Source organism: Lampetra fluviatilis, chromosome 5 (genome assembly GCF_964198595.1).
Source record: "Lampetra fluviatilis chromosome 5, kcLamFluv1.1, whole genome shotgun sequence".
NCBI lineage: Eukaryota > Metazoa > Chordata > Hyperoartia > Petromyzontiformes > Petromyzontidae > Lampetra > Lampetra fluviatilis.
Window position 1 is genome coordinate 19,337,656 of NC_136279.1, and position 24,007 is coordinate 19,361,662.

General features: G+C 49.7%; 1 protein-coding gene across 7 annotated transcripts in view; it reads right to left on the minus strand.

The window, feature by feature from the left end:
- Nucleotides 1-2,604: 2,604 nt before the first annotated feature.
- The window catches only part of LOC144932724 (CCR4-NOT transcription complex subunit 3-like), a 32,775-nt gene continuing 11,372 nt past the window's right edge, over nt 2,605-24,007 (minus strand). For 4 of the 7 annotated variants that reach the window (XM_078857102.1, XM_078857103.1, XM_078857104.1 and 1 more), the window contains exons 3-21: nt 23,045-23,112; nt 22,367-22,405; nt 21,479-21,553; nt 19,514-19,603; nt 17,601-17,729; nt 16,827-16,853; nt 16,595-16,663; nt 15,242-15,461; nt 14,347-14,483; nt 12,984-13,031; nt 12,296-12,492; nt 11,160-11,329; nt 9,563-9,797; nt 8,568-8,904; nt 7,111-7,216; nt 6,084-6,321; nt 4,852-4,984; nt 3,495-3,620; nt 2,606-3,099 (exon numbers count right to left, since the gene is read on the minus strand). In XM_078857102.1, coding sequence (XP_078713228.1) covers nt 3,001-3,099; nt 3,495-3,620; nt 4,852-4,984; nt 6,084-6,321; nt 7,111-7,216; nt 8,568-8,904; nt 9,563-9,797; nt 11,160-11,329; nt 12,296-12,492; nt 12,984-13,031; nt 14,347-14,483; nt 15,242-15,461; nt 16,595-16,663; nt 16,827-16,853; nt 17,601-17,729; nt 19,514-19,603; nt 21,479-21,553; nt 22,367-22,405; nt 23,045-23,112 — 2,543 coding nt within the window. In that variant the 3' untranslated portion in view covers nt 2,606-3,000. Of the gene's footprint in view, nt 3,100-3,494; nt 3,621-4,851; nt 4,985-6,083; nt 6,322-7,110; nt 7,217-8,567; nt 8,905-9,562; nt 9,798-11,159; nt 11,330-12,295; nt 12,493-12,983; nt 13,032-14,346; nt 14,484-15,241; nt 15,462-16,594; nt 16,664-16,826; nt 16,854-17,600; nt 17,730-19,513; nt 19,604-19,694; nt 19,717-21,478; nt 21,554-22,366; nt 22,406-23,044; nt 23,115-24,007 lie in introns of those variants that run through there. The other 3 variants (XM_078857108.1, XM_078857109.1, XM_078857106.1) reach the window with 3 other exon arrangements.

The following is a 24,007-nucleotide window of genomic DNA, read 5'->3' on the forward strand; positions in this document are numbered from 1 at the left end:
GCCCCATCTCGAGGAAGTTTAAACATTTTGGGACGAGTGCAAGCCAAGGTTACACCCCCCCCCGCCCGCTGCCCCCCGCACTAAACTCAAAATTGGTTGCATATTCTCGTTGTGAAGTATTAACGGTGTGAAAAGTGTCCGTGGTGCCAAAACTCTCTGCGCCAACTTACACGTGTGGTTCAGGTCTGCCGATGTATTAATAAACGAGCTGGTGTATTTACAGAGGGTACCACAAAGAGGGGCACACCTTCGTGCCCACTCATATTTACACAATGCAAATCGATGTCACGGCTACGTGGCATGAACGTGGCTTGACCACACTCCTGGGTGCACTTTGAGATTCTGTTTCACCTTCCGAAAAGTGGAAACGGGCGATCCAAAGGGGGCCACCACTTCACGTCGCTGGATGAAATAGTTGCGCAGCGCGGCTTCTGTAAACGTCGTCACTTTATGTAATTCCCGCTGTATTGTATTTCTACCGTACTGTAACGTTAATGTAAAAATAAATCTGCAAATGAAAAAACAGAAACACTGCTTTTTATTGAACGCCAGTCACCACAAGCGTTGCTGTTGCTCTGGAGACCGGTGGAAGATCGATGTTCGGTCGTCGCGTTGATTGAATTCGTCGTGAATTCTCACTTAACAGAGTGGGCCGCGCGAAGGCTGCCACCCTCAATTAAAGTTTCCTTCTTTTAGTTAACCCAAGAGATGTGGATTGCGTAAATCCTTGGCAACCGTAGGACTACTTTCTTTTAGGATCGGTGGCACTAAGCTCAGGACCAGGAGATGGCGGCCACCTTCGTGGGGCTGCGAAATAAGCCGAAGTGTTGACGAAGCAAATGGGTATTTTTGGTTATTTCGGTAAAGTCACGTAGAAGGGAAATAATAAAAATAAAACAATAAAATTCTCACGACGTTTCGGCCACAACACAAGCAGCCGTCCTCAGGTGAAGAACAGAGCTGTCGGAAAGACAGCGTCCCAATGAACACCGCTAAGCTTGGCAGCGTATTTTTAAGCTGTGTGGGAGGAGCAGAGCGCCTTGACAAAGGAGTTTACATATCAACAGAGGAATTTAGTATATTGACGCTAAAAAACTGCAACTACCCTACTACCATACAATAAACCGATGTGAAAAAACTAAACATAAACTACGTCAATATAATCAATGTACTCAATATACTCTTCAATAAGCTGAGCTATTAACATTTTAACAAGCATTAAAAAATTATCAAGCTTAAAAAAAAAATTTGGGATTTGCGCATTTCCCGCAACTGTCTTTTTAAATCCTTTATATTAAGTTCGCTTGCTTGCTTACGACCGTGCAAATCTTTCGGTCGTTTTTTAACCCACTTCCCGTGATCCAATCGAGCTGACATTTTCCACACAGACTCGTTGTGCGTGACAATTAATGTTCGTGAAAATTTTTTCCAAAATTTAACACTTTTTAGGACAAAAATATTATATTTAATTACCAATTGCTTAATGGTGCAATGCAATCATCTGACCCATAGGTGGCAGCCATCTGAAGCCAGAGGACGAGAGGACTCTAGCCGCCACGCATATAAAGGATTTATAGTGAAAAACTTTGTTTTTACGGGTTATACTTGTTGGGTTTCACCTTGGCCCGTCAAGAGCTGCGACTGTTGCTGCAAGAGGCAAACGGCACGGCACCTCTTGGCTCTGTCGACTGCTCGAGGAAGGCCCCCTAACCCCACCCCCACACGCTGCGCGAGAGGCTCTTGGGCGCACAGATTTGCTCGCCACTGGGAGACGGATCATTTGACTTCGGTGTCAGGACGGCGGGCGCGAAAACGAAGATCTCCGCCCGGCAGGAGCTGGCGAAAATTGCGTGAAGCGTTGCGAGCATAACAACAGCATCTATTGGCTTTTTATACAGATATATTGGAATATGGAGGCGTTTTTAGCTAGCTGATGGGAGTTGAGAGCATTGAGGCAGAGTTCAACATGACGAGTTTGGCAGTGTGCAAGAGTTGAGAGTTTTCCTAACGTCTCACGTGTTCCGTAAACAGGTTGCAAATTTATGAAGTTGGGAGAGAAAAATAATGCGAGCAAGTCTGCGTAAAAAAAAATCCAGGCTTAACTCACTTGCAGGCAGAAAGGTAGTTTCTGCACATATTTGGCAGAAAAGTGGCCAATAACCAAGGATATTTCCTGGAAACCGAAATGTGATCTGCACTAAAATATGGATTGCGATTTTCTTCAAAAAATTTTCTTTCCTCTAGGTGATGCTCACGGTTTGCTTTGTATAACCATCATCATCATCATCCACGGTCAATGCACCGCTGGGATGAATCCCTCCACGAGCCACCGGCACCTCTCGTGATCCTGCGACGCAATAAGTCAACCGGGCACCTGCAGACGAACCGATTTCTTCGCTCCATCTCCACGGCGGACGTGTTACTCCACACTACTACGACTACTGCTACGTACACACCGAGGGGCTTAGGCCCGTCGGGTTTTTCACGCTCCGTGACCGGGCAAGTCGTTCACGACGCCCGGGAGTTGATCCAACCCACGACGCAAACGCCAGCGGCGCACGGGCAGGGAACAAACGAGACGCAACAGCGGCCCCTGAAAAAGAAGACTTTTTTTATTTCGTATCACAAGCGCTCCGAAACGCTTGCACATCGTTAAGTTTATAACCAATACTGTACATGATCACAGGAAAATTCTCTCCCTCTTGGCCATACGACAACGTATGCATAATCAAGATGCAAAATACACGATTTACAAGACCCTTGGTTTACTGTCCTTTATGGGATGATGGAGGTTTGGAATTCGAAGATTTGTTTTTTGAGCGGGAGCGGCGTTTCACTGATGGAGAACAGAAGGGTGGGGGGTTAGCCGAGGTTGGGTGGGGGTTGAGGAGGGGATGAGGGTCAAGTTGAACCCTCGGTGTCTCCACCACCACCGCCACCCGCCCAGCGAGAGAGTCACCCCCCCCCCCACCATCGCTCCTGGTGGTCGTGGCAGCCCTCTCACTGCAGGTCGCGGTCCTCCAAGTAGCGATACTCGAAGGTGAACCCTTCCTTCTTGCGTTGGCCCCACTTCTCGTAATCAAAGTAAATGTACGTACCCTGTGCAGAGACACAACAAAGACAAAATGGTCCCCCCGTACAGCCTTTATAAGACTGCTGGAGCAAGTGATGTTAAGCGAGCACCTATGAAGGCCTGCGCGGCCTTTGTCTCCCGAGTGGCGATGTCCACACATCACGACAGGTACTCATTTATGGCCGAGTAGAACTAGGGGAGGCCCAGGACCGGCTCAGATAATCGTCACTGGTATTGGCCGTGAGCGGGAAACAGAGCGAGCATGTAAGCGGGTGTACAAGCCTGGGAGTGAGTGTGTCGGTGAGCCTGTAAGCAAGTGTGCAAGCCTGCGAGTGTGTGGGTCAGCGTGCACGTGAGCACGTAAGCCTGGAAATGTGTCGGCGAGTGTGTAAGCAACGAGCGAGTGTGCAGTGCTACCTACCTGCTCGTACTCGTCCGTGATGGTCTTCGGCTCCTCGTGCCGCTGGAACCACATCATGTACTTGGTGTGGAACCTCCACGACTGCTTCTTCAGGGCCTTGGCTGCCAAGTACTGCGCCTTGGTGCCCTACAGAGCATGCACGACCCACAATGCCTTGCAGGCGCCACAAGCACCACCGCCACTTCTACCGCCACCTCTAAAACCACCACCACCACCTCCATCACTGCCACGACCTCTATCATCACCACCAAAACCACTACCGCCATGGCTCCATCTACACGACAACTCCGTTCAGGTTTCACGCTGTTTTGGGATCGTCTGTGCTGCATTTTCCCGCTACCCCATATGACAACAACAATGATATCCGTGCCACTATAATTACATAGTTTGGTGAGCCAGGTCACCCGCACAAACGAGAAGAAAACGGTCTCTTGAGTCCTCACCTCGTGAAGATAAAGAAACCTGAATTTGATCTGTTAGGGAGCATTAGGGCAGTATAGTCATGCCATGCGACGTGAAATGTAAATGTTGCAATTTAAATGAGGGACTGTGTTGGTTGGTGTGGTCTGGGACGGTTTTTTGTTTTTCTGCCTTGCCCAAGATTGCATTTGGTGCTGAAAAATCGACAGGAATTGATGTACTTACGCAATTTGTACTGTTTATTTACTTATATTTAGTTCCTTGCTTAGCTTTCCTATACTTTGTACCCCCTATCGTTTTTTTGTACCGTTTGTTGCTTTGGTAACTTTCTGACCCGCCCCGACTGGACATCTGTGAAAAAGAGCTTCACGGCTTGTCAGATTCCTCCAGGGTGAATAAAGATTCTAATGATTCTGAAACCAGTTTCACCTTTTATGCAGTCGTCAACGTCGCGTTGTATTGCTATCGCTCGTGGCAAACATTGCGCGCTTTTCAACCCAATAAACTATATATATATAAAAAATATATTTTACCACGTAAGGCCTCACTGAGCTTTATAGCTTTTTTAAGAAGCGGCCTGACCATCACGAATTACATCCCAACGAAGTGGCTTGTCGTCACGTGGACATTTTATAACAGCCAAATACTCTAAACGCGCGATGTTGATTCTAAGATGTGGAAGAAAAAACCGGAGGACCCGAAGAAAAATCCACGCAACCACCACGTGGAGAACGTGCAAATCCCAAATATACAGAAGGCGTCAGGGTCGGGATCGAACCCACGACCTCCTGTATACCAGGCGAGGTAGTTAACACCTCGCCACCGTAGAGCCCAAAAGCTATCGTGCACAGCTGTCCTAAAACCGGTTTCCCGTTAGAATCCGACCGAGACCATCGGCACAGCGTGGACAGGGGAGGGGGCAGTCACGGCACTTTACCTCCAGGTAGTAGAAGATGAAAAAGAGGGTTTCGGTGGAAAGGCGCTGGTAGAAGTCGAGGGAATCGTAGCTGCCAGGCAGAGCGGGCTGGTGGTACACGGGTATGGGGCACGGACTCCTGGGCAGGTAATGCCTGTGAGAGGAGCAGGCACGGGCGGGGGCCACATGGATGTGGATCGAGTGTCCAGACGCTGGGATATGAAACTGGACGGGAGGGCGGGCCCCATTTCATTTCTCGCAACCAGGGCCCGTGGCAACCGGGCCATGCCATCGACCGTCGAGTAATAGACGAATGCGCGGACACGTTGCGTGAATACATGCACGCAAGAGCAGCTACACGCTAAGGCTGAACTTATTTATATTTGACCAGGTAAGGCCCACTGAGCTACATAGCTCTTTCTCAGAAGCGACCTGGCCACAAATGTCAGCTCAACGAAGTGGCTTATCATCATGTGGAAATGTAAAGCAGCGAAATAAGCTGAAGGCGTGATGTTGATTCGAAATGTGGAGGGAGGGAAAAACCGCAGGACCTGGAGAAAAGTCCACGCGACCACGGGGAGAACACGCAAACTCAAAATATAAAGGTGTCAGGGTCGGGACCGAAACCACGACCTCTTCCATACCAGGCGAGGCAGCTAACATTTCACCAGCAGCGCCCCTGCAGCATGCCTGTGCAAGAATGCACTTGTGCGCACAATTTAGCAGTAGGCAAGCACTTCCACTTTTACACGACAGGGCCAATAGAGCCAACAAGACAGAGATCCCCCATGCGGCCTCTCACGAACTTTTGGCGCAAATGCTGTTAGCGAATGGCACCTACATGAACGCCGACACGGCACAAAAGAGGGTTGGTGTGGGACAGCACCACGCCCGGCCGCCTTTTGCCAGCCCAGTGCTGATGTTTACACACTGCACCAGGTACACATTGCGCTGTATAATATACACACTGCAAGAGGCTGTGCCCACCTAGGGGAGGCCTGGGACCGGCTCAGATATTCATCATCAACTCGGGTCGCCGGGTTTGCACCGCGGTGCACGAACCGCTCCACCCATCACACACGCACAACAGCACCACCTCGACTGACTAAATAAAATCACTGAAGTTGCAGTGCGAATGTAATTCTACAACACAATTCAAGCTTGTCTGTAAATGTGGAAATTGCTTCTTAGCCCGATGGGTTATGGTTGGGAGGGGGGGGGGAAATTTCAAGAGGCGTGAAATCGACCCTCACCTGAGCCTCTCCGAGTCGGAGGGGTGCGGCATGTGATGCCACACCGCCTCCAGCATGGCCTGCTGGTACAGCAGCTCCTTGACAAGAGGCACGGGCGCCAGCGGGCAGACGCCCATCACGGGCTGCAGCCTCGCCTCCACCGTCGCCACCTCCACGCCGGGGGACGGCGCGTCCGAGCCCTCGCCGTCCAGCACCACCGGCGGCGGCGGCGTCTCCAACTCCTCCTCCAGCAGCAGCTCTGGGGGGGGGGCAGGGGGAGGCAGGGGGAGACAGGGCACGGGCAGTGAAGTTTCACGAGGAAAATGTCACGGCCGTGCGTAGTGGCACACGAGCGTCTGATCCAGCAACATACAAAAAATACACCCGAAGTGAAAAGCTGTTAATTGGGGCACCGCAGTGGGGCAAGGTGTTAACTACCTCGCCTGGTATGCAGGAGGTCGTGGGTTCGATCCCGACCCTGACGCCTGCTGTGTGTTTGGAGTTTGAATGTTCTCTCTCCCCAAGGTCGCATGAATCTTTCTCCGGTTCCTCCATTTTTTCCCTCCCCATTGAGAATCAACATCACGCGTTCAGAGCATTTGGCTGCTATAAACTTCCACGTGATCAGCCAATTCGTTGAACTATCATCGCATGTGGCCAGGTCACGTCTGAAAAACAGCTATGTAGCTCAGAGGGCCTTACCTAGTAAAATAAAATAGTAAATTTTTTATAGTTTACAGTTTCATTAACACTTTGAATAGGAGCTAAGGCAATTTGTTATTAAATAATTTGTGCAAGGATCTCATAAAGATCGGCGGAGCAGCCAAACCTGCTGTGCTGCGAGCGTGAGTGTAAGCCGGTAGCAAAGCAAGTGAAACTTGTCTGCGTGGACCTTTGAGTGTTACATTCTTGTGTGTGTGTGATGGTGGAGACTCCAGGCTCTCTCGATCGATCGATCGCTCGGTCAGTCGCTCGCTCGCCCACACGGTTTACTTGTTTGTACCATCGCTCGCGAGTGGGTGCGTCATCTGGCTCGCCGCATTCTCACCGCTGTGGTTGAGGTGCAGCGAGTGCACCTGCTCCTCCAGGCCGGCGCTCACCACAATGTGCGCCGCCAAGCTCTTCGGTGAGCTCAGACGCTCGGGGCTTGGGCTCTGGAGCGCCATGTGCGAGCGATTGGCGGAGACGGTCGCGGGGTAGGGGGAAGAGAAAAAATTATAATTACGCTTTCGTCAACAAATGTCAACGTACAACACCACGCAGGAAGGCGATTTTAAATAAACTTACATGGAAAAAACGCAACCTCGACGACAAATTGATCTTGTAATATACGCGCCGAAGGTGGAGCGCGGACGCACTGGTTTGCGCACTGCGCTATGACCCTGGCAATCCCGAGCACGGTTCCTGAACACGGCTATCATCGCTGGCTAAGAGTAACATCATCACCGGTGCTGGGCCTCTTCGCCTTCACCAACCAACGCTGAACAGCTCACCGGAATCTGCCCTAACTTTCCTCTGGCAAAAAGAATGCGAAAAATCAAGCGACAAAGCTGCTGAATGGAGCCGGTGAGGAATCACCCCCAGTGAGGAGTTCGCGTCTGGCTCCAATTCCGAATGGCTCACATGGCGGAGCCGAAATAGGCTAAGAGTGGGTTTCGGTAGATGAAATCATGGGGGGGGGGGGGGTGGTGCACTTCTGCTGCACAACCGACCTATGTGCTTTTCAGGAGAAGCAAACCATGGATCACATCTCCTGAGATGCCCTGCAGCAACCACAACTTCTCAAGATTTGGCAATGCCAACAACGGAAGCGGTGGGCCTGTGCAGAATATTGAGATCTGACTAAAAAAGTTGGACAGGAGACGCGACGGAGACTGACCAGCTTGGCAAGTATTGTCCGTCATGGTATGGGGATATCTTCATCCAGCAGTAGCTCAACAAAAGGGTTGTAACTTATAATTATTTAATATACTCCTAGCCTCTGCGTCCCAGGCTGTCCGATACATCCTTGGAAGCTTCGTAAAATTAGAAAAAAAAGACTTGAAAGTTACGGTCAGATGCGTCATCATGTTTCAGTGAGTTCATGTTGACGTCACTCCTATACGCTTCAATTAAACGGAGCGGTGATGTCACTAGTGAGCTATAATGGCGGGCAAACAAAGGAGGGCAGAGGAGCGACGCTGACAAAAACGAGCGGAGCGCCGGGCGGCTAAAATACACCAAGTTGGCACAGCAGGGGACACAGCTGGTGCCTTTGCCGGTCATCTCAGTCAGTCAACCCATGGCACCTGGGTCCATCCCGTGATCTCCGGTCAGCGAGCCTTCGACACTTCACGTGGGCTCAAAGTGCACCTGGCCTGGCACAGGCACCATGGTGACGTCACCGTCGCTAAGTGGCGAATGGCGGGTATTGGCATTGGTGACCGAACACAGCAATAACCCCCCCCGGCCCGCCCCCAATTTGTAAATCTCTAAATGGTTGGAAGCCGGAGCGCGTGCCCCCACCTTGGCGTCGCAAGGCGAGTGAGCGAGCGGGCCGTTGCTGAGCGCAGGTAGCGACGCCGCGACGCTCGCTCCAACGTCGTGGAACGCCGCCGCCGCCGTCGTCGTCTGCGTCACGGTGACGGTGAGCGTCGCCGTCACCGTCACGGCGGCCGTGGCGATGATGGTGCCCGGAGTCGCCGGGGTGGCCGGCGGTGACGGTGCACTGGCGCTGCTGCTGGCGCTGCTGCTGGCGCCGCTGCTACTGCTGCTGGCGCCGCTGCTGTTATTTGTGGCAGGAAGGGTGGCGTTACCGCTGGGTGGCCTCGGCAGCCCTGAACTCGACGAGTACTCGCTGGTGCTGTGCACGGAATGGGGGGGGGGGGGAATGAGAGGAGGTCGTTAGGCTCCGTTACCTCGGAACAGCGGCCAGGGAAAATTGCCGAGTGACGGTGGCAAAAACGCGGTTGGCATGGGCCTCGGTACGCAGCAAGAACAAGGAATGGCATGGCTCCCGCCGTCCTATCTCCAACCCTCTTGGTAGCACGGGCACCTCGGCCCTGGTGCAAGTTGCACCTCCTGCACACTTGCTTGCTAGCTACTGACAAGAGATGTAACAAATAGTATCCGTTGATCTACTACAGATTCCTGCACCCACGACACGCGCATCGATAATTATGAGTGCAAGGGCCAACTGTCTCGGATTCACCAGTGTGTGTTGCATGTGACCGGCACATAGGAACTATGCAGCCATTCTGTACAGTGTACGTGGTTGACAACAACAGCTGCTAGCAAACCCTGTGCCGGTTTCGACTTATCGCGTCTCCTCAGCAGGGTCCCCCCCCCCCCCGTTCCCCCACCCCCTATTCCGCACAGTGCACGTTAACATACAAAAGCCCGTCAAGTTCCAAATTTACCTAAATCCACCCGTTTCACACCAACCCCTTCGACGACGTTAAGCGCCGTTCCCCACGAGTGTGAGGAATGGCTGGCAGGGAGTTACATCTGGGACTCAGTACCCGGTGCTGGGTGAGGGGGCGGTAGACAGCGGAGGTTGCGCCGCGCTGGGCAGCTGCGTGTGTTCGCTGCCGTTACTGCTGCTGCTGCTGCCGCCGCTGTTTGTGCCGCTGCTGCCGCCGCTGCTGCTACTGATACTACTGCTGCTGCTGCCGATGTTGTTGCTGCTGCTGCTGCTGTTGTTCACAGACTGCGATGGCTCCAGGTTACCTCCCTCCGCAACCACGGCGCTGTAGCCTGAGAACCGATGCGGGTGGAGAAAGGGGAAAACGAGGCGGGATAAACAAGCGTGTCGGTACAATCGAGTTTAACACGTAGGCTTTCGCGACCAATATTAACCATTTGTAAATGTTGTGGGTTTACTCTCCAACACACCGGTGTGCTGAACTAGTAACTAATTGGCATCTTTTGTTTACGTGACAAACCTTACTAATTGGCTGTGTCTGGTGGTGGCGGGTTTAACAACATATTCATACCTACACGATCTAACCCCAAAAAAAACCTCTATTACGGTACAATCGAGTCATCTTCAAGACAGGGCTCAACATGTGCCGGGTGTCCTGTAAAAAATGTTGATAACCCACGAACATCAATGCCCAGAGAGTATTAACCCCTTCCCGTTCCGATGCCATACGTGTACATCATCAGCTTTTCTTCCAATTCCGAAACCGGAAGAAAAAGTATAATAAAATAACTTCATCGGTACCGATCCTCCCACAAGGCCATGCGGGAGGGCGTGCGACACTGTCTGGCGCCAGCGGCCGTAGAGTGTGGTCGTGTCGCTACGGTTCTCTGCGGTGAGTAAAATGTCTTCAAAACCAACGGCGCTACTACACCTCCCTGAATAAAATTAACAAGGAGCCGCTTGCACATTCTGAGATTCGGCGGTGAACGGGGCACGCCACCCCGCAACTTGTAGACGTCTCGGAAAGGGTTGTGTGGACGAGAAAAGCACGAACTGTTCAGTTAATTACGTAACCATGTGTGGGGGAGAGATCATAATAAGTATGATCGAAAGTGGATCGTAAATGTATTCTCCATTAGGTTAACGTAAATACATGTCGGTTATCAACTCTTCAAGGACACTCCCCCGTTGTTTTGGATGAAGAAATCATTTAAAGCCGCGAGTAGAACCTCCCGGCACAACCCCATTTATAACGCACGAGCTGGTGAAGCCAAAGACGCCGACGCTGCAGAATTCCTCTGCAGCGACGCCTCTGTCTGAAGCTAAGGAGGGGTGGGGGGGGGGCGGTCGCTATCTGTCGTTCACCTCCCACGATGCACTTCCGCGGCGTGAAATCAACAAAGCATTTGATTTTTAGACAAAACTCAAGTGCGACCTTTGCAAGGTCAGGTGGCGTTCCGAGCACGAATTCTATCGGCGTCACGAAAAAAACCACGCCCCACCGCGGGTTAAAGTTCAGCGAAGTGAGGTCATATGTCCCTCACTTCGACTCCTGAAGGTGCCCCACTGCGGCGCTCGGGAAGGCGGCGGGAAAAGCCGTCGCAAATGGATGCCGAACACGGAAGGCCACGCTTGCGGGTGACGAGCGGCGGCGAAGAGCACAAACGCACTTAATCGAAAAGAGGCGCACTCACTCGTGATGCCATTGGGCGGTTTGGCGGGAGTGTTCGGCATGGCCACGGCGGAGCCGGGAGGCCGGGGCTGGGAGGTGCCACCGGCTGTGCCGCACGGGGCGCTCGCTCCCACCGCCACCACCACCACGTAGCCCTGGTTCGGTGTGGCCGGCGCCGGTGCCACGTGGTTCCTGGTCGACACGAGAGAAGCGCAGCGCAACCGCGGCATGGCACCCTTCATTGACACGGGCTCCCCCACCCACCCCCCCCGGTGCTCCGAACGAGCGATGGTTTTTGCGTCAGCCGAGTTACAGGCGCATCGAGCCGTCGATGGAAAAAGTCGATTCTTGCGTTCGCAGTACGCATCGGATCATAGCGCGCATGAGAACCGATAGGTTAGAAATCGGAATGCAAAACTGCCAAACTTTACGAGCGAGACAGACAGAAACAAAACAATAAAAACAAGACAGAACAAATGAGACAAAGGAGGATAATTGAATCAACTAGTGACCGTGAATTGGCAATCTTCATAAAATCAACGTGTATGCATAACACGACTAATACACGTCAGATGCCCGACAAGCCTAAAGCACCTGTAAGGCAAGTAACGATCAAGCGAGTCGATTCTTACGCTGAAATCGCACAGATCAAAATCACAGCTCGCGAAAGAATCGGAAGGTTATTATGTTTTTGTGACATGCAAATGTCAAAGTAAACGCCAATTGTGAGAATGAACTTCGTGGAACAAACGAGACGAACGGTACAGACGACACGGAACGAGGCAGTAGACCGCACAGTTCCCCTAAACCAGTGGTTCTCTCTACCGTTTGGGTACAATAACCCCCTCCCAATCAAGACCAATGGCTCTGCACCACCTCCCACCCCCTCGCCACCCGCTACAACACACAAATAATCGGATCACAAATCCAAGTCTCTCATCAATGCAGCGTTTAGTTAGGCATTTGCTTCACGTCGTGTGGCGCGCATTCAAACATTTCTCCTGCACGGTATCCATGCTGCAGCCTGTGCCCTTGCCCACCGCCCTGAAACGCTTTCCCGGCGCCCTGGTAGAGCGAGCGAAGAGCAAAAAATCTATAAACGATCCCGCGAAAGCGTACAAAATACGAAGCGCGTGCACCAAGCGCACGGGGGCTTACATCGCGGCGGCGGCGGCAACGACAACGGCGGAGTTGGCGGAGTTGACGGTCCGGGCAGGAGCCGAGCCTCTGCCCGCTGTGCCGGGCACCGTCGCATTCTTGGCCGTGCCCCGGCACGCCACGGGGTGGCTGGCGACGGGCGACGGCGGCGCGTGGTTTGTGTGGTTCGCCTTCACGCACAACAGTTTCGGTAGTGACTGCGTGACAGGGCGGAGGGGGTGGGGGGTGGAAATGGCATGCTGAATATTGATTATTCTTGTCTACCCAGAAGAGGCACGCCGAGTTGGACGATAATTTTCAGGAGGGTCAGATCCTGCGACCGAATCAGTAGACGGTAAACACCTACAACTGGTCAAGTAATAATAATGACAGTAAAGGTTTTGCGTGGAGTGGTGGTACAGTGGGTGGGCGCACTGCGCTATGAATCCGGCGACCAGAACTCGATTCCCAAATTTATATTCTTGGTTCTTTCGGTAAAGTCACGTAGAAGGGAAATAAGAAAATAAGAAAAATAAAACATAATTAAAAAAATCTCGCGACGTTTCAGCCACAGCGCAAGCAGCCGTCCTTTCTACGTGACTTTACCGAAAGAACCAAGAATATGAATCCCTGCAGTCACAAAAGCTTTAAATCGAAATTCCCAAATTGTTTATGTCGCGACTGAAATGGAAAAAAGTGTGACCCCCACCTGCGTCATCTCGCAGTCCTTACTCCTCTTCTCCTCATCGTGGTTTTCCTGTGAAAAGAAGCAAGTTGTAATCTACGTCACCCCAGGAACCGCGACGAACGTTTGATTAAGGCAAATTATTTTCTTTGAAGATGGGGAGAGTAACGAGGTACGGGCAGTCCCGGAGATACGAACGTCCGACTTATGAACAAATGCGCTTACCAACGGACCACCATAAGACATTGCGAACATTCGGTCGTGGTCACGAACAGAGGAACTATTTTGTTCGGTGGAGCAATCCTCCGCGAGATGTAATGAGTCCCAGCATCCCGCGTGATGCACAACAAAAGTGAACTGGCTGACTCAAGGTAAGTGAAAATAAAACGATGTTTTTTTTATTTCATGTTACCAAATCACACAACCAGGCAAGGTAGATTATTTAAGGAACCACTGCAAATCACTCTGTGGTGTCAAGGCTACTACCATCAACATCATCATTTAATGTTTTATTTACTGTACAGCATGTATTACAGCAAGTGTACAGTATATATTTTTTGTTATTTATGACTTTAGCAACGCTTCCCTTTTTTGTTGAACCACATTTTTCGATTTAAAGCTTTCGTGACTGCAGGGATTCATCTTCTTGGTTCTTTCGGTAAAGTCACGTAGAAGGGAAGTAATAAAATAATAAAAATAAAACATAATAAAACAATTCTTCGCCTGAGGATGGCTGCTTGCGTTGTGGCCGAAACGTCGTGAGAATTGTTTTATTATGTTTTATTTTTATTATTTTATTACTTCCCTTCTACGTGACTTTACCGAAAGAACCAAGAAGATGAACCACATTTTGTAACACTGACTGTACGTATGATAAAATATTGAGTTACGAGATACGAACAAATTGACTTAAGAACAAACGGGTCTCTGGAACGCAACCCGTTATTCATAATCTTCTTGGTTTTTTTAGTACTGCCTGTGCGCACGTGTATTTTTTTTTTCATTGGAGAGGAGAGGTGTTGGACGTTTGAGGGGAGCTGAACTATTTTCACAATCTTTATTTTACCAGGTTAAGGCCCAGTGAGCTATGTAGCTCTTTTTCAGAAGCGACATGGCCACAAGTGATGGCGCAACGAATTGGTTCATCACGTGGAAATTTACAAGCGCCAAATAACTCTCTAAGTGCACGTTTCTAAACGTGGAGGGAGAAAAGAACCGAAGGACCCGGAGAAAAATCCATGCCACCACAGGGAGAGAGAGAGAACACGCAAACTCCAAATAAACAGGTGTCAGCATGGTCGGGACCGAACCCACGACCTCCTGCGTACCAGACGAGGCAAATAACACGGTGGCGCGGGGTGGGGCCAGGGGGTTGCATGGAACGTACCATGGCCAGGAGGGCGCCGGGGCTGGCAGGGAGCGGTGAGCTGCTGGGGCTTGACGCTGGCGAGCTGTTAAACTGCAGTGAATCCTCCTCCGTGATGCTGTTACTGCCAGGGGATGTCGCCATCAACGCCGCTTGCGCTGCGGAGGGGAGGAAGGAGAATGCGTGTGTGACGACGAGGAGGGAGAGTGCGCAAGGAGGAGGGGAGCAGTGTTGGGCAGGAGACAGGTGTGGGGAGGAGTGTGGTTGAGGCAAGGCGTGTGACAAGTGTAAGGAAGAGCAGCGTGGAGAGAAGAGTTTGGGGGAAGAGAGGAGTGTGTTGAATGGGAGCAGTGTGAGAAGGAGTATGGGGAGGACAGGGGGGAGTGTGGGGAGGAGCACAGGGAGTGTAGGGAGAACAGCGTGGTGAGAAGGAGTTGGGGAGGAGTGTGGGGAGGTGAGGAGTGTTGGGAAGTAGACAAGTGTGGGGAGGACAGGAGTGTGGGGAGGGAGTGAAGTGAGGGAGTTAAGAAAATAAATTGCGGGGCGCGTATCGTGCTCCCACGTCACGTAACCGCATGGTAAAAACTTTGTTTTAATTGCCAAATCGTGAACGCGGCTGATACGCTGACAAGGGCTCTTCACACACCGAGGTAGCCAGACAAGGTAGATTATTTAAGGAACCACTGCAAATCACTACGTGGTGTCAAGGCCACCACCACTACACCATCAACATCATCATCCTGTAGGAGCCAACAAGATAAAACCACTCACGGCTAAGTGCCGCGGTCGCGTTGCATTCTCACAGTGAACCAAACACGCAGGATAAAATTAACGCACAAAGCCAAACGACGATTACGAAAGCAACCAAAAAAAAAGAACAAGCAGGACGAAAAGGAAGTGGTCAAGTTGCACTCACTGATGTCCTCCATGTCGATGTCATCGTAAAGGAATTCGTTTTCTTCGAAGTCTGGGTCTTGCGAGGAATCGACGTAGTACTCCACGTCGTCCTTAATCTTCTTGATGGAGTCAACGTCTATCGTGCTGTTGTCCAGCATCCGCAAGAGCGTCTCTAGCATTCGTATGTGGTGCCTGTGCCTCTCAATGTGCCTCTTCAGCTCCTCTAGCCTGTCCTGCTTCTACACAACACACAAGGCAAGGAGGAGGAGGCAGCGGGGGTTGGGGGGGGGGAACCAAACGCTAACGCTGAAATAATAGTAATGATCGTAATAGTCCTTTGTTTTAACACGTGAACGCCTCGGCTGAGTCTCGAGGCATGCTTTCGAGAGGGTCCTGCTCGGGACGTTTGGACAAATCTGCAGGGGGCGGGTGGGGTTCCTGGAGAAAACCCACTCGTATGGGGCGGTGTAACTCTTACGCACTACACCGACAGGGCAACAACCTACTTGGGCTGTACAGCTGTCTACTAGGCGATCCCTCACAACCCCACCAACCCGTATCCCTCGCAGGGTTGAGTGTCTCAGGCACATGTTGATGTCTGTGTGATTCACCAACCCCGCAACCCAAAGGCTGGACCACTAGCTTGTATGACCGCCATCCCTTATTCAACTGGGTGACCCCCTTCTCCACACCCCCCATCCCAGCGATTGAGGTTCATCACACTGCTCTTGACCGGGGAGTTGCACTTGATCGTAGTTACGTCGGAACATTTAATGTCGAGACGCCCCCAAAAAACACAAAACCCTAAACGGAAACAAGGATGCAAAGGAAAATAAATGAGTATTAGCAGGAGAGTTTGGTTCGGGTTAAGTTACGCATAAATAATAATAACAATAACATAGTATTGTAATTAGAACAACAAGAACACGGTCACAAAGCCCAGGGATAAAAAAAATTAACTAAACGAGGGTGTGACGTACTCTTTGTCGGCAAAGAAAAACGAACCAACAGCGAACACGCGAACGTTCGTGAAATTTTACAATTTTTCCAAGAGCTATTTTCCAAAAGATGAAACGCACAAATGAGGAAATTTCAATGCAGCGGCGGAAGATCGAGCAAACCTCAAAGAGGACAGCAGCGCCGCGTAAAATAGAGCACATGCCTGCGTGCGTTCCGTGGCGTAACGCGCTTCGGGGTCGTTGTTTTTTCTCGAGCGTTTCGAGTCATTTGAAAAGTCTCTGATCACATGAAAAAGGGGGGAACCCAAGCACGCCTCTCGCTTCCATCTTATCCGACCATCGCGTTAAAAAAAACCCTGCGAGCCTGGCGTAAGCGAGCTAGGATGGGACCAACGGATCCGGACATTGCTCACCTCTTTCTCCGCTTTCTTTTTCCTCGTCTGTGCCGATATCGACTCCACCTCGCTTTCAAATTGGTCCACCTACCAGTAGGACAGACGGAACACCCAGGGGGGGAGGGGGGAGGAGGTGAGCGACGCTTGTCTAAGAAAATAGCCGCTCACTCTCCGCAATTTAAAGCCCTTTATTTTTGTTGTTTTATTTTGCGTGTTCAAACCGAACTCAGGGCGTGGGCGACGCTCTTACCTGCATGTTGAGTGTGTCAATGGTGTTCTGCAAAACAATGCGTTTATTTGGATTAGAGGCGAGTAGGCAGGTGGGCCTGTTATTCTTTCATTTTACGTCCGCTCGTTTTACGCGAGCTAGAGACGGAATTATTTCGGCAGCGTCGCCTTAGTGTGGCCACAAATGCAATGCTTTGTTTTACAAATTATTAAAGGTGACCGTTCAGACATTGAGCATTCTTTAAACTGTGACGACTAAAATGGAAGGCACAACGCCCGTTGATGGAATTAGAGGACACACACTGCCGGACGATTGCTGGTGATGGAGATGCCGTTAGTTTTTGTTTTAAAATCGGACAAAAACTAACATCGGTCAACACGCAAATCGCGAGATACAAGAAGCCACATTTTAAAGAAGTAATTCAGGACAAACACTTGGCACATGAGTAGTTTGCCAAAACAACACATGAAGTAACAAACCTTAAATAATATAAACCCGAGGAAGGGAATGTTAACCAAATATCGAGGTCTTGCTTTCGACTCAAATTAACCAATTTACCAAACACGTGATTTAAATCCCAACAAACGTATAAAATGTTTCATTTTCTTTTCAAGCAACGTAATGTATCGTCTGCATTTATCTCGAGAAAACCTCCATCCGAACCCAACATGACATGTGCACCACTCACTCATCTCCCATTTACTTAGATGTTGCTTTCCTGGCCTAACACCTCACAAGACACAACGAGGGTAGAAAGCACAAAAGCTAATGATACAATACGGAAGTGAAACTCACGGCCAGCCACTGACAAATGTCCTCCTTCTCCCGCTGAGCTGGGTCCACCTTGGCAGCAAGGCCTAGGCCTTCCTTGGAGTACGCCTTGGTCTTCGTCTCCCGCTCAATCACCTTAAACCTCTCCATTTGCTACACGCACGTGCACATAAAACACACCGTTCCACCATATAGCCTTCAAAAAGACTGTTGGGGCGAGTGCTGTCAGCGAGCACCCATTACGTTTGGCCTGGTGCACAAGGAGATGATATTTTTGTCAACACCGCACCAGGCATTCAGTTACGGTTGGGTTGACCTATTGGGAGACCCAAGACAGATTCATACGCTACTTGAGACTGATGTCAGCTGTGGCTAGGAATTGAACACAGGTCACTGGAAAAAAATAACTGTGCAACCATTGCACACATATACACACACACACACGAGTGGTGCAGGAACGCACATGTAAAAGTACAAAGCTCCCCAGTATAACGTTAAAGACTGTAGAAGCAAGCACGGTTGGCAAGCACCTATGAAGGCCGGTACAGCGCACGAGGGGGTGAGTGGCAAGCACCACGCCCAGCCACATTTGTCTCCCAAGTAGCAATGTTTACACATTGCACCAGGTACTCATTTGAGGCTTAGTCGACCAAATACACACACACCGCTAGGGGAGGCCGAGGACCAATTCAGATAATTGTCACTGGTGTTGGCCAAGAGCGGGAATCGAACTTGGGTCGCCAGGTTTTGTAGAGCAGCGCGCTAACCACGACACTACCGCTCCCCACACTCCCCACATATAAAATTACACTCAGATATTATATATATATTTAGTGACATTGCGGATGTCGCTGTGTAATGTATTGACATCGTGGACACCACGTATATGTGGGTGCAGTACCGGCCCTAGAGGGGCTCGGTGAGCGCTGTCTGACAGTGCTGGATGGCACCACGCTCTGCGTGCAGTGCCAACCCCTACAGGATAGGGTGTGAGAGTGCCGGCTATGGGAATGGGGTTACTAAGAGCCATGGCACTCTGGTTAACCTCGAAGGACACGTGACCGGTAAAGTCTACACAGGGCCCCCAGGTGGGGGCTATGGGTGGTCATGTGTCAGGGCCGAGATCCTGCTTGAGGGTTATCGAAGGTGGGCGTGGCTAAGGGCGGAGCCAGTCACACCAGAGGATAGAAGCCGGGTCCCCGAGAGGGATCGGCTGCTGTTGTTATCCTGAAGAATCTTCGTTCTAAGTCAGAGAAGAGTCACCAACACGTGGACCTGGCGCCAAGCTGGGGTCCTGTCCGTTTTAGCTACTCCCAGTGTGATTAGTGCAGTTAGCCTGGGGGTCCACCACCATACGTTGTTATCTGGTTAACGAGCAGTTACCCCTTTGTGTTGATATCAATAAATGTGTTGCCTCCAAAGAGTACGTCTGCGACTCAGTTGAACTCACTACATATATACACACACACACAAAAACACACATGCGCACACATATTCATTCATGCACAGGCAGCCCACATTCAGCATGGGAAGCCCAAGGTTTCAGCCAATTAAAAGTCTGCTGAGACAGAAATCTTGGCCAGAGACCATTAGACCAATGCTTCAATTGATCAGTCCTTTAGATTGAGGTCCTGAACAACCAGAAACTGTAAAGACTCAGGTCGGACACAATCAAAATCAATGAGGACACAAAGTTGTAGCCAAACAGAATAAAGTTACACTGCGCTTTCAACACGTAAGATCAGACAAAACTTCTCAGCCAATCAGATCCTTACAAATTAATCTCTGCCGACTGAAGTCTCTTTACGAAGAAATCTCAACCAATCGGATACCGTTCACACTCAAGTCTCGACCAATCAGAGCAAAGGCCTGAGCGTATCCGCTGGGATTTTGATTGGTTTATTATCCGGGGCCGCCAGGCCACATCGGTGGCACACCGTCTCTATGAGTTTCCGGTTCTCCAACAGCTGCCGCTTGTCTTTGATGTCATTGGAGGCCACCCATGTCTTGATTTGGTCCCGTAACCTCTGCAGCCACACACACACGTACGCAAGCACGCACGCAAGCAGGCACGCAAGCGCGTACACATTGAACGTCACTCGCTGCTGCAGAACCCACCTCGCAGTGCAAGAGCTCATCTCTGCGGAAAAAAACAAGAAACATTTTTTTTACAAACGTGTAAGGCTGCCAAGTTTAAAAATAAAAATAGGAAGCTAATTATGTTTGTCCAACAACACGGACAATGGGTTTTTAATAATGTTCTTCTTCTCTGGAATGTGCTAATTATGAGTAACAAAAAATTGCAAAACCAATAGGTTTGATATAATGACCATACACCTATTTCAAATAGATCCCAGGTGTTGACATTTAAAAAACACATTTGAGACGCAGAGAAAATAGCACCTTTTATTTGTATTAACAGTGGGAATATTCCCTACTTTTCATGGGAAATACAAAGACATAACTCTCCGATTTATCTTCTTGGTTCTTTCGGTAAAGTCACGTAGAAGGGAAGTAATAAAATAATAAAAATAAAACATAATAAAATAATTCTCACGACGTTTCGGCCACAACGCGTTGTTTTATTATGTTTAATTTTTATTATTTTATTACTTCCCTTCTACGTGACTTTACTGAAAGAACCAAGAAGATGAATCCCTGCCGTCACGAAAGCTTTAAATCGAAAAATAAAATCTCCGATTTATTTTAGAAGCGGCGATCCCTGATGAGCGTAAGGGGCATAACGGTAAATCCTTTGTTGATTTGAATCGACGATCACGCTCACGATACACACATCGAATTGTGAGTGTGCGAACCAATCGCTTCACAAAAAACGCACGCTGCCTGCGACCGATTCCTACTAAAAACCTGCAGCCGCGAGACTCTACGGGAGCTGTGAAATACCCGACGAAATCACCAATCAGTCCATATGTGGATGTTGGCGTGGCGTTGCCGGTCTCTGCCCATATATGGTCTTGTAGAACCTTGAATCGAGGTGTCGATATCGTATCGATTCTGCTCACAGTCGATCCGACAGCATTGTTCTGAGCATAGATTCGTCGAGGGATAATCGCTGCGTCGGTTCATTGGCAAGGGATTTACGGATCGAGCAAATCCCCATCGGTTGGTAAAAAGCGTCGCGTGAAACGTCGCCCCTCTTTCTCGCGATTGGCTAACGTCCGTACGATCAGCGATTCTCTCATAGTCCGTTGTCATCGCGCGTTACAAGACAGAAAAGGAGGGGGAGGGGAGAGACTCGTGATGACAAATCGAGACGTGTCTCGAGCAAGCGGCCGACATCACATTCACCCCCTCTATTTAAGACAGAAACAGGAGGATTTCTCTTGATATGCAAATTCTTTTGTCAAGGCTCTCTTCCCCCTCCAACCCAGCTTAAATATACGCTCCAAGCCTGGGGTGTTTCATTCAGACGCTGTCTTCCCGACAGACCTGTTCTTTACCTGAGGACGGCTGCTTGCGTTGTGGCCGAAACGTCGTGAGAATTATTTTATTATGTAAAATTTTTATTATTTTATTATTTCCCTTCTACGTGACTTTACCGAAATAACCAAGAAGAGGAGGATTTCTCCACAGTTCTGGTCGTCGCCTGATGAGGCTGGTTGTTGTAATCACCGATGAAAAGTCACGGTACTCGAATTGTAAATGTTGTGGGTTTACTCTCCAACACACAACCGGTGTGCTGAACTAGTAACTAATGGGCATATTTTGTTTACGTGACAAACCGAACGAATCTGGTGGAGGATTTCACGACACATTCATAGTTACGCAAAAAAAAACCTGCATTATGGATAATATTGGTTGCGAAAGCGCTGCCACTACGTGTTAAACTGACGAGGAGGGGGTGGAGGGGGGGGCTGGAGTTGGCAGCTCGCGGCGCTCACCTGCAGTTTCTTGATCTCCTTTTTGAGGTCGGCCTCGTACTTCTCCTTCTGGTTCGCGTTGGCCGCATTGTGCACCTGGGTTTTGTCGCCGGCATAAAATTTCAGAGACAACGCAGGGTATCAGCGACGTGCGTTCACGTTACGGAGAGACGCGCGCAGTTCAGCCGGGGGTCCACGCGAGTCCGTTAATAGTGAAACCACAAGGCACGTCGGAGTCTATATTAGAGAGACGGGGGGGCTCGTTTAAAAAAAAAGCTTCATAGCTCCAGCATAAACACACATTCCGATTCTGAAATGGAGATATAGGTTTGGGTCGGGCTCTCTCGCGACGACGCTCAACACACACTGTGACCGGCGCGGCGAAGTGGGGGTCAAGGGGAACCTTCGTAACCCGCAGGGTGTAGGGGAGGCCATTGTCCAGCAGTGGATTAACAACAAATAGTTGGTTGGCAAATGTCTCATCAAACCGAGGGTGGTGCATAAAGTTTGTTAGAGAGCGTCGCGGAACACAGGCAGGCAAATTAGATCAAACTGTTAGATTGAGGTCGGATCAATAAGTGCTCGTTGGCTTGAAGTTCCGACCATTGACAGTCGAGTCAGCTGAGGTCACATCCAATTAAAAGTCTGTGAAGCCAGGAAAACAGCCAATTGGAATCAGTGAGAGCTCATGTCTTTTACAACAAAACTCGCACCTCCAGTCTACAAGAGACGGCTTCATTATTTACTTATTGACAAAGGTGAAGCTCTCTCATTGACGACGCAAACAAAACGATTTCATCCGGTCCGCTCTCCCATGGGGACAGCGGGCGCATGAGGCCGTTACAATTAAGTTAGAGGAAAACAAAACCCCAAAAAACAAACAGGTGTCTATGGCGTGTGGATATGCACCTCGGACGTGTGAGCAGGAGTCCGACAAGAGGTCTGAATCTTCATTAATGAGACAAAAAGCATTTAAAGTTATGGTCGGGCGAGCCGTAGCAACATCTACAAATATCGTCACACCTCAAGTGACATCAAAGCGACAGCAGCGTGTCAGGCCATAACTTTACAGGTTTTTTTAAATTCACAAACAAAGCATCTTAAGATCAATGTCTACATTACATCCAGCTGTTTGTTTCTGTGTTTTCCTTGATAAGCGGGGTGGGGAAGCTTTTTTTTTGCCGAGGGTCACACATTAACACATCCCAAGTCCCTTCTGTCACCGCAAGAGGCACCTTTAAAAGTGGTTGCATTCTAAATTAACAAGACAGTGTTGTGGGGTAGAAAATATGCCCCTCTAGTACCTTGATTAGTGCAGCCAAGCTGCTTGGATTTATGGGTAGTACTAAAGTTGAAGGCCTCATGTGACTGCGGGCGATGAAGTAGTGGGCCGTATTCAGCCCGCGAGCCGTAGGTTCAACACCCCCCGCACCCCACCCCCTCCCCGACTAGCACGGTTGGCTACGTACGGTGCGAAAAAAGTTCAACATACACACACACACGTACGTACGGAACCTCAAAAAGGTGCGGATGTGGGTGATGCGGACCCCCGTGTGTTGAGGGGAAGATGTAGGGGCAGAGCTTTACCTTCTGCCAGATGTCTTCAAACATCTCCACGCCCTCGCAGACCTTTTTTAGACAGCGCTCTATCTCTCCTGCACCCCGCACGAGGTAAACACGCAGCTGATTTCGTTCTGCAACACGTCGAACCAGTGAGCTACGGTTTAAGGCTGGGATATATTTCGCGTACGTATTCATGCATGGTAGGCATCTAACGATGATGGCATGGACTGGCTGAAACCCATTCTTATCATCAAAATATATATACACAGAATCAGACGTGGGAGAAATTATTATTATTATTTTGGCAAGCATATTCTGCGTGTGTCAGTGCGATTAAGTTTCACCGCACTGTGAACCTGGCGACCCGTGTTCGATTCGGCAGCCGTGCAACCGCTTATTCCTGCTTGCGCGACGTAGTTCCATTCACTCAAATCGCGTCATATCCAAATCGCATCCGCGTTATACAAAAAATATGTTCCCTAACACATCCATCGCGTTATATCCAATTCGTGTTATAAAAACACGCGTTACAGGAGAACTGTAGAATCAAACCGACAGTTTGAATTCTAATACAGTAATCCCTCGCCACTTCGCGGTTCAAGTTTCGCGGCCTCAGTGCATCGCGGATTTTTCGAACTGATTTAAAGGCCTCATTATACCTGTGCAGTAACACTATCATCATCATCATTCATCATCACATTCATCGAACTGCACAGGTCTGTCATCGTCATCATTGTCATTGTCATGGTCGTCATCGTCATTACTGGAGTCAAGTCTCAAGATACTACTGTCATTGGTGAGTGTAGAACACCATAATACGTATCGTATGAGAGAGAGAGTGTATAATATTAAGGTTTTATAATTAAATAGATTTAAGTAAAATATATATATATAAAGTATAAATATACATATTTTAAACATTCTGGTACCCACACAAACATATACGGAAATTCCTAGGGGGCCAATCCTACTTCGCGGATTTTCACC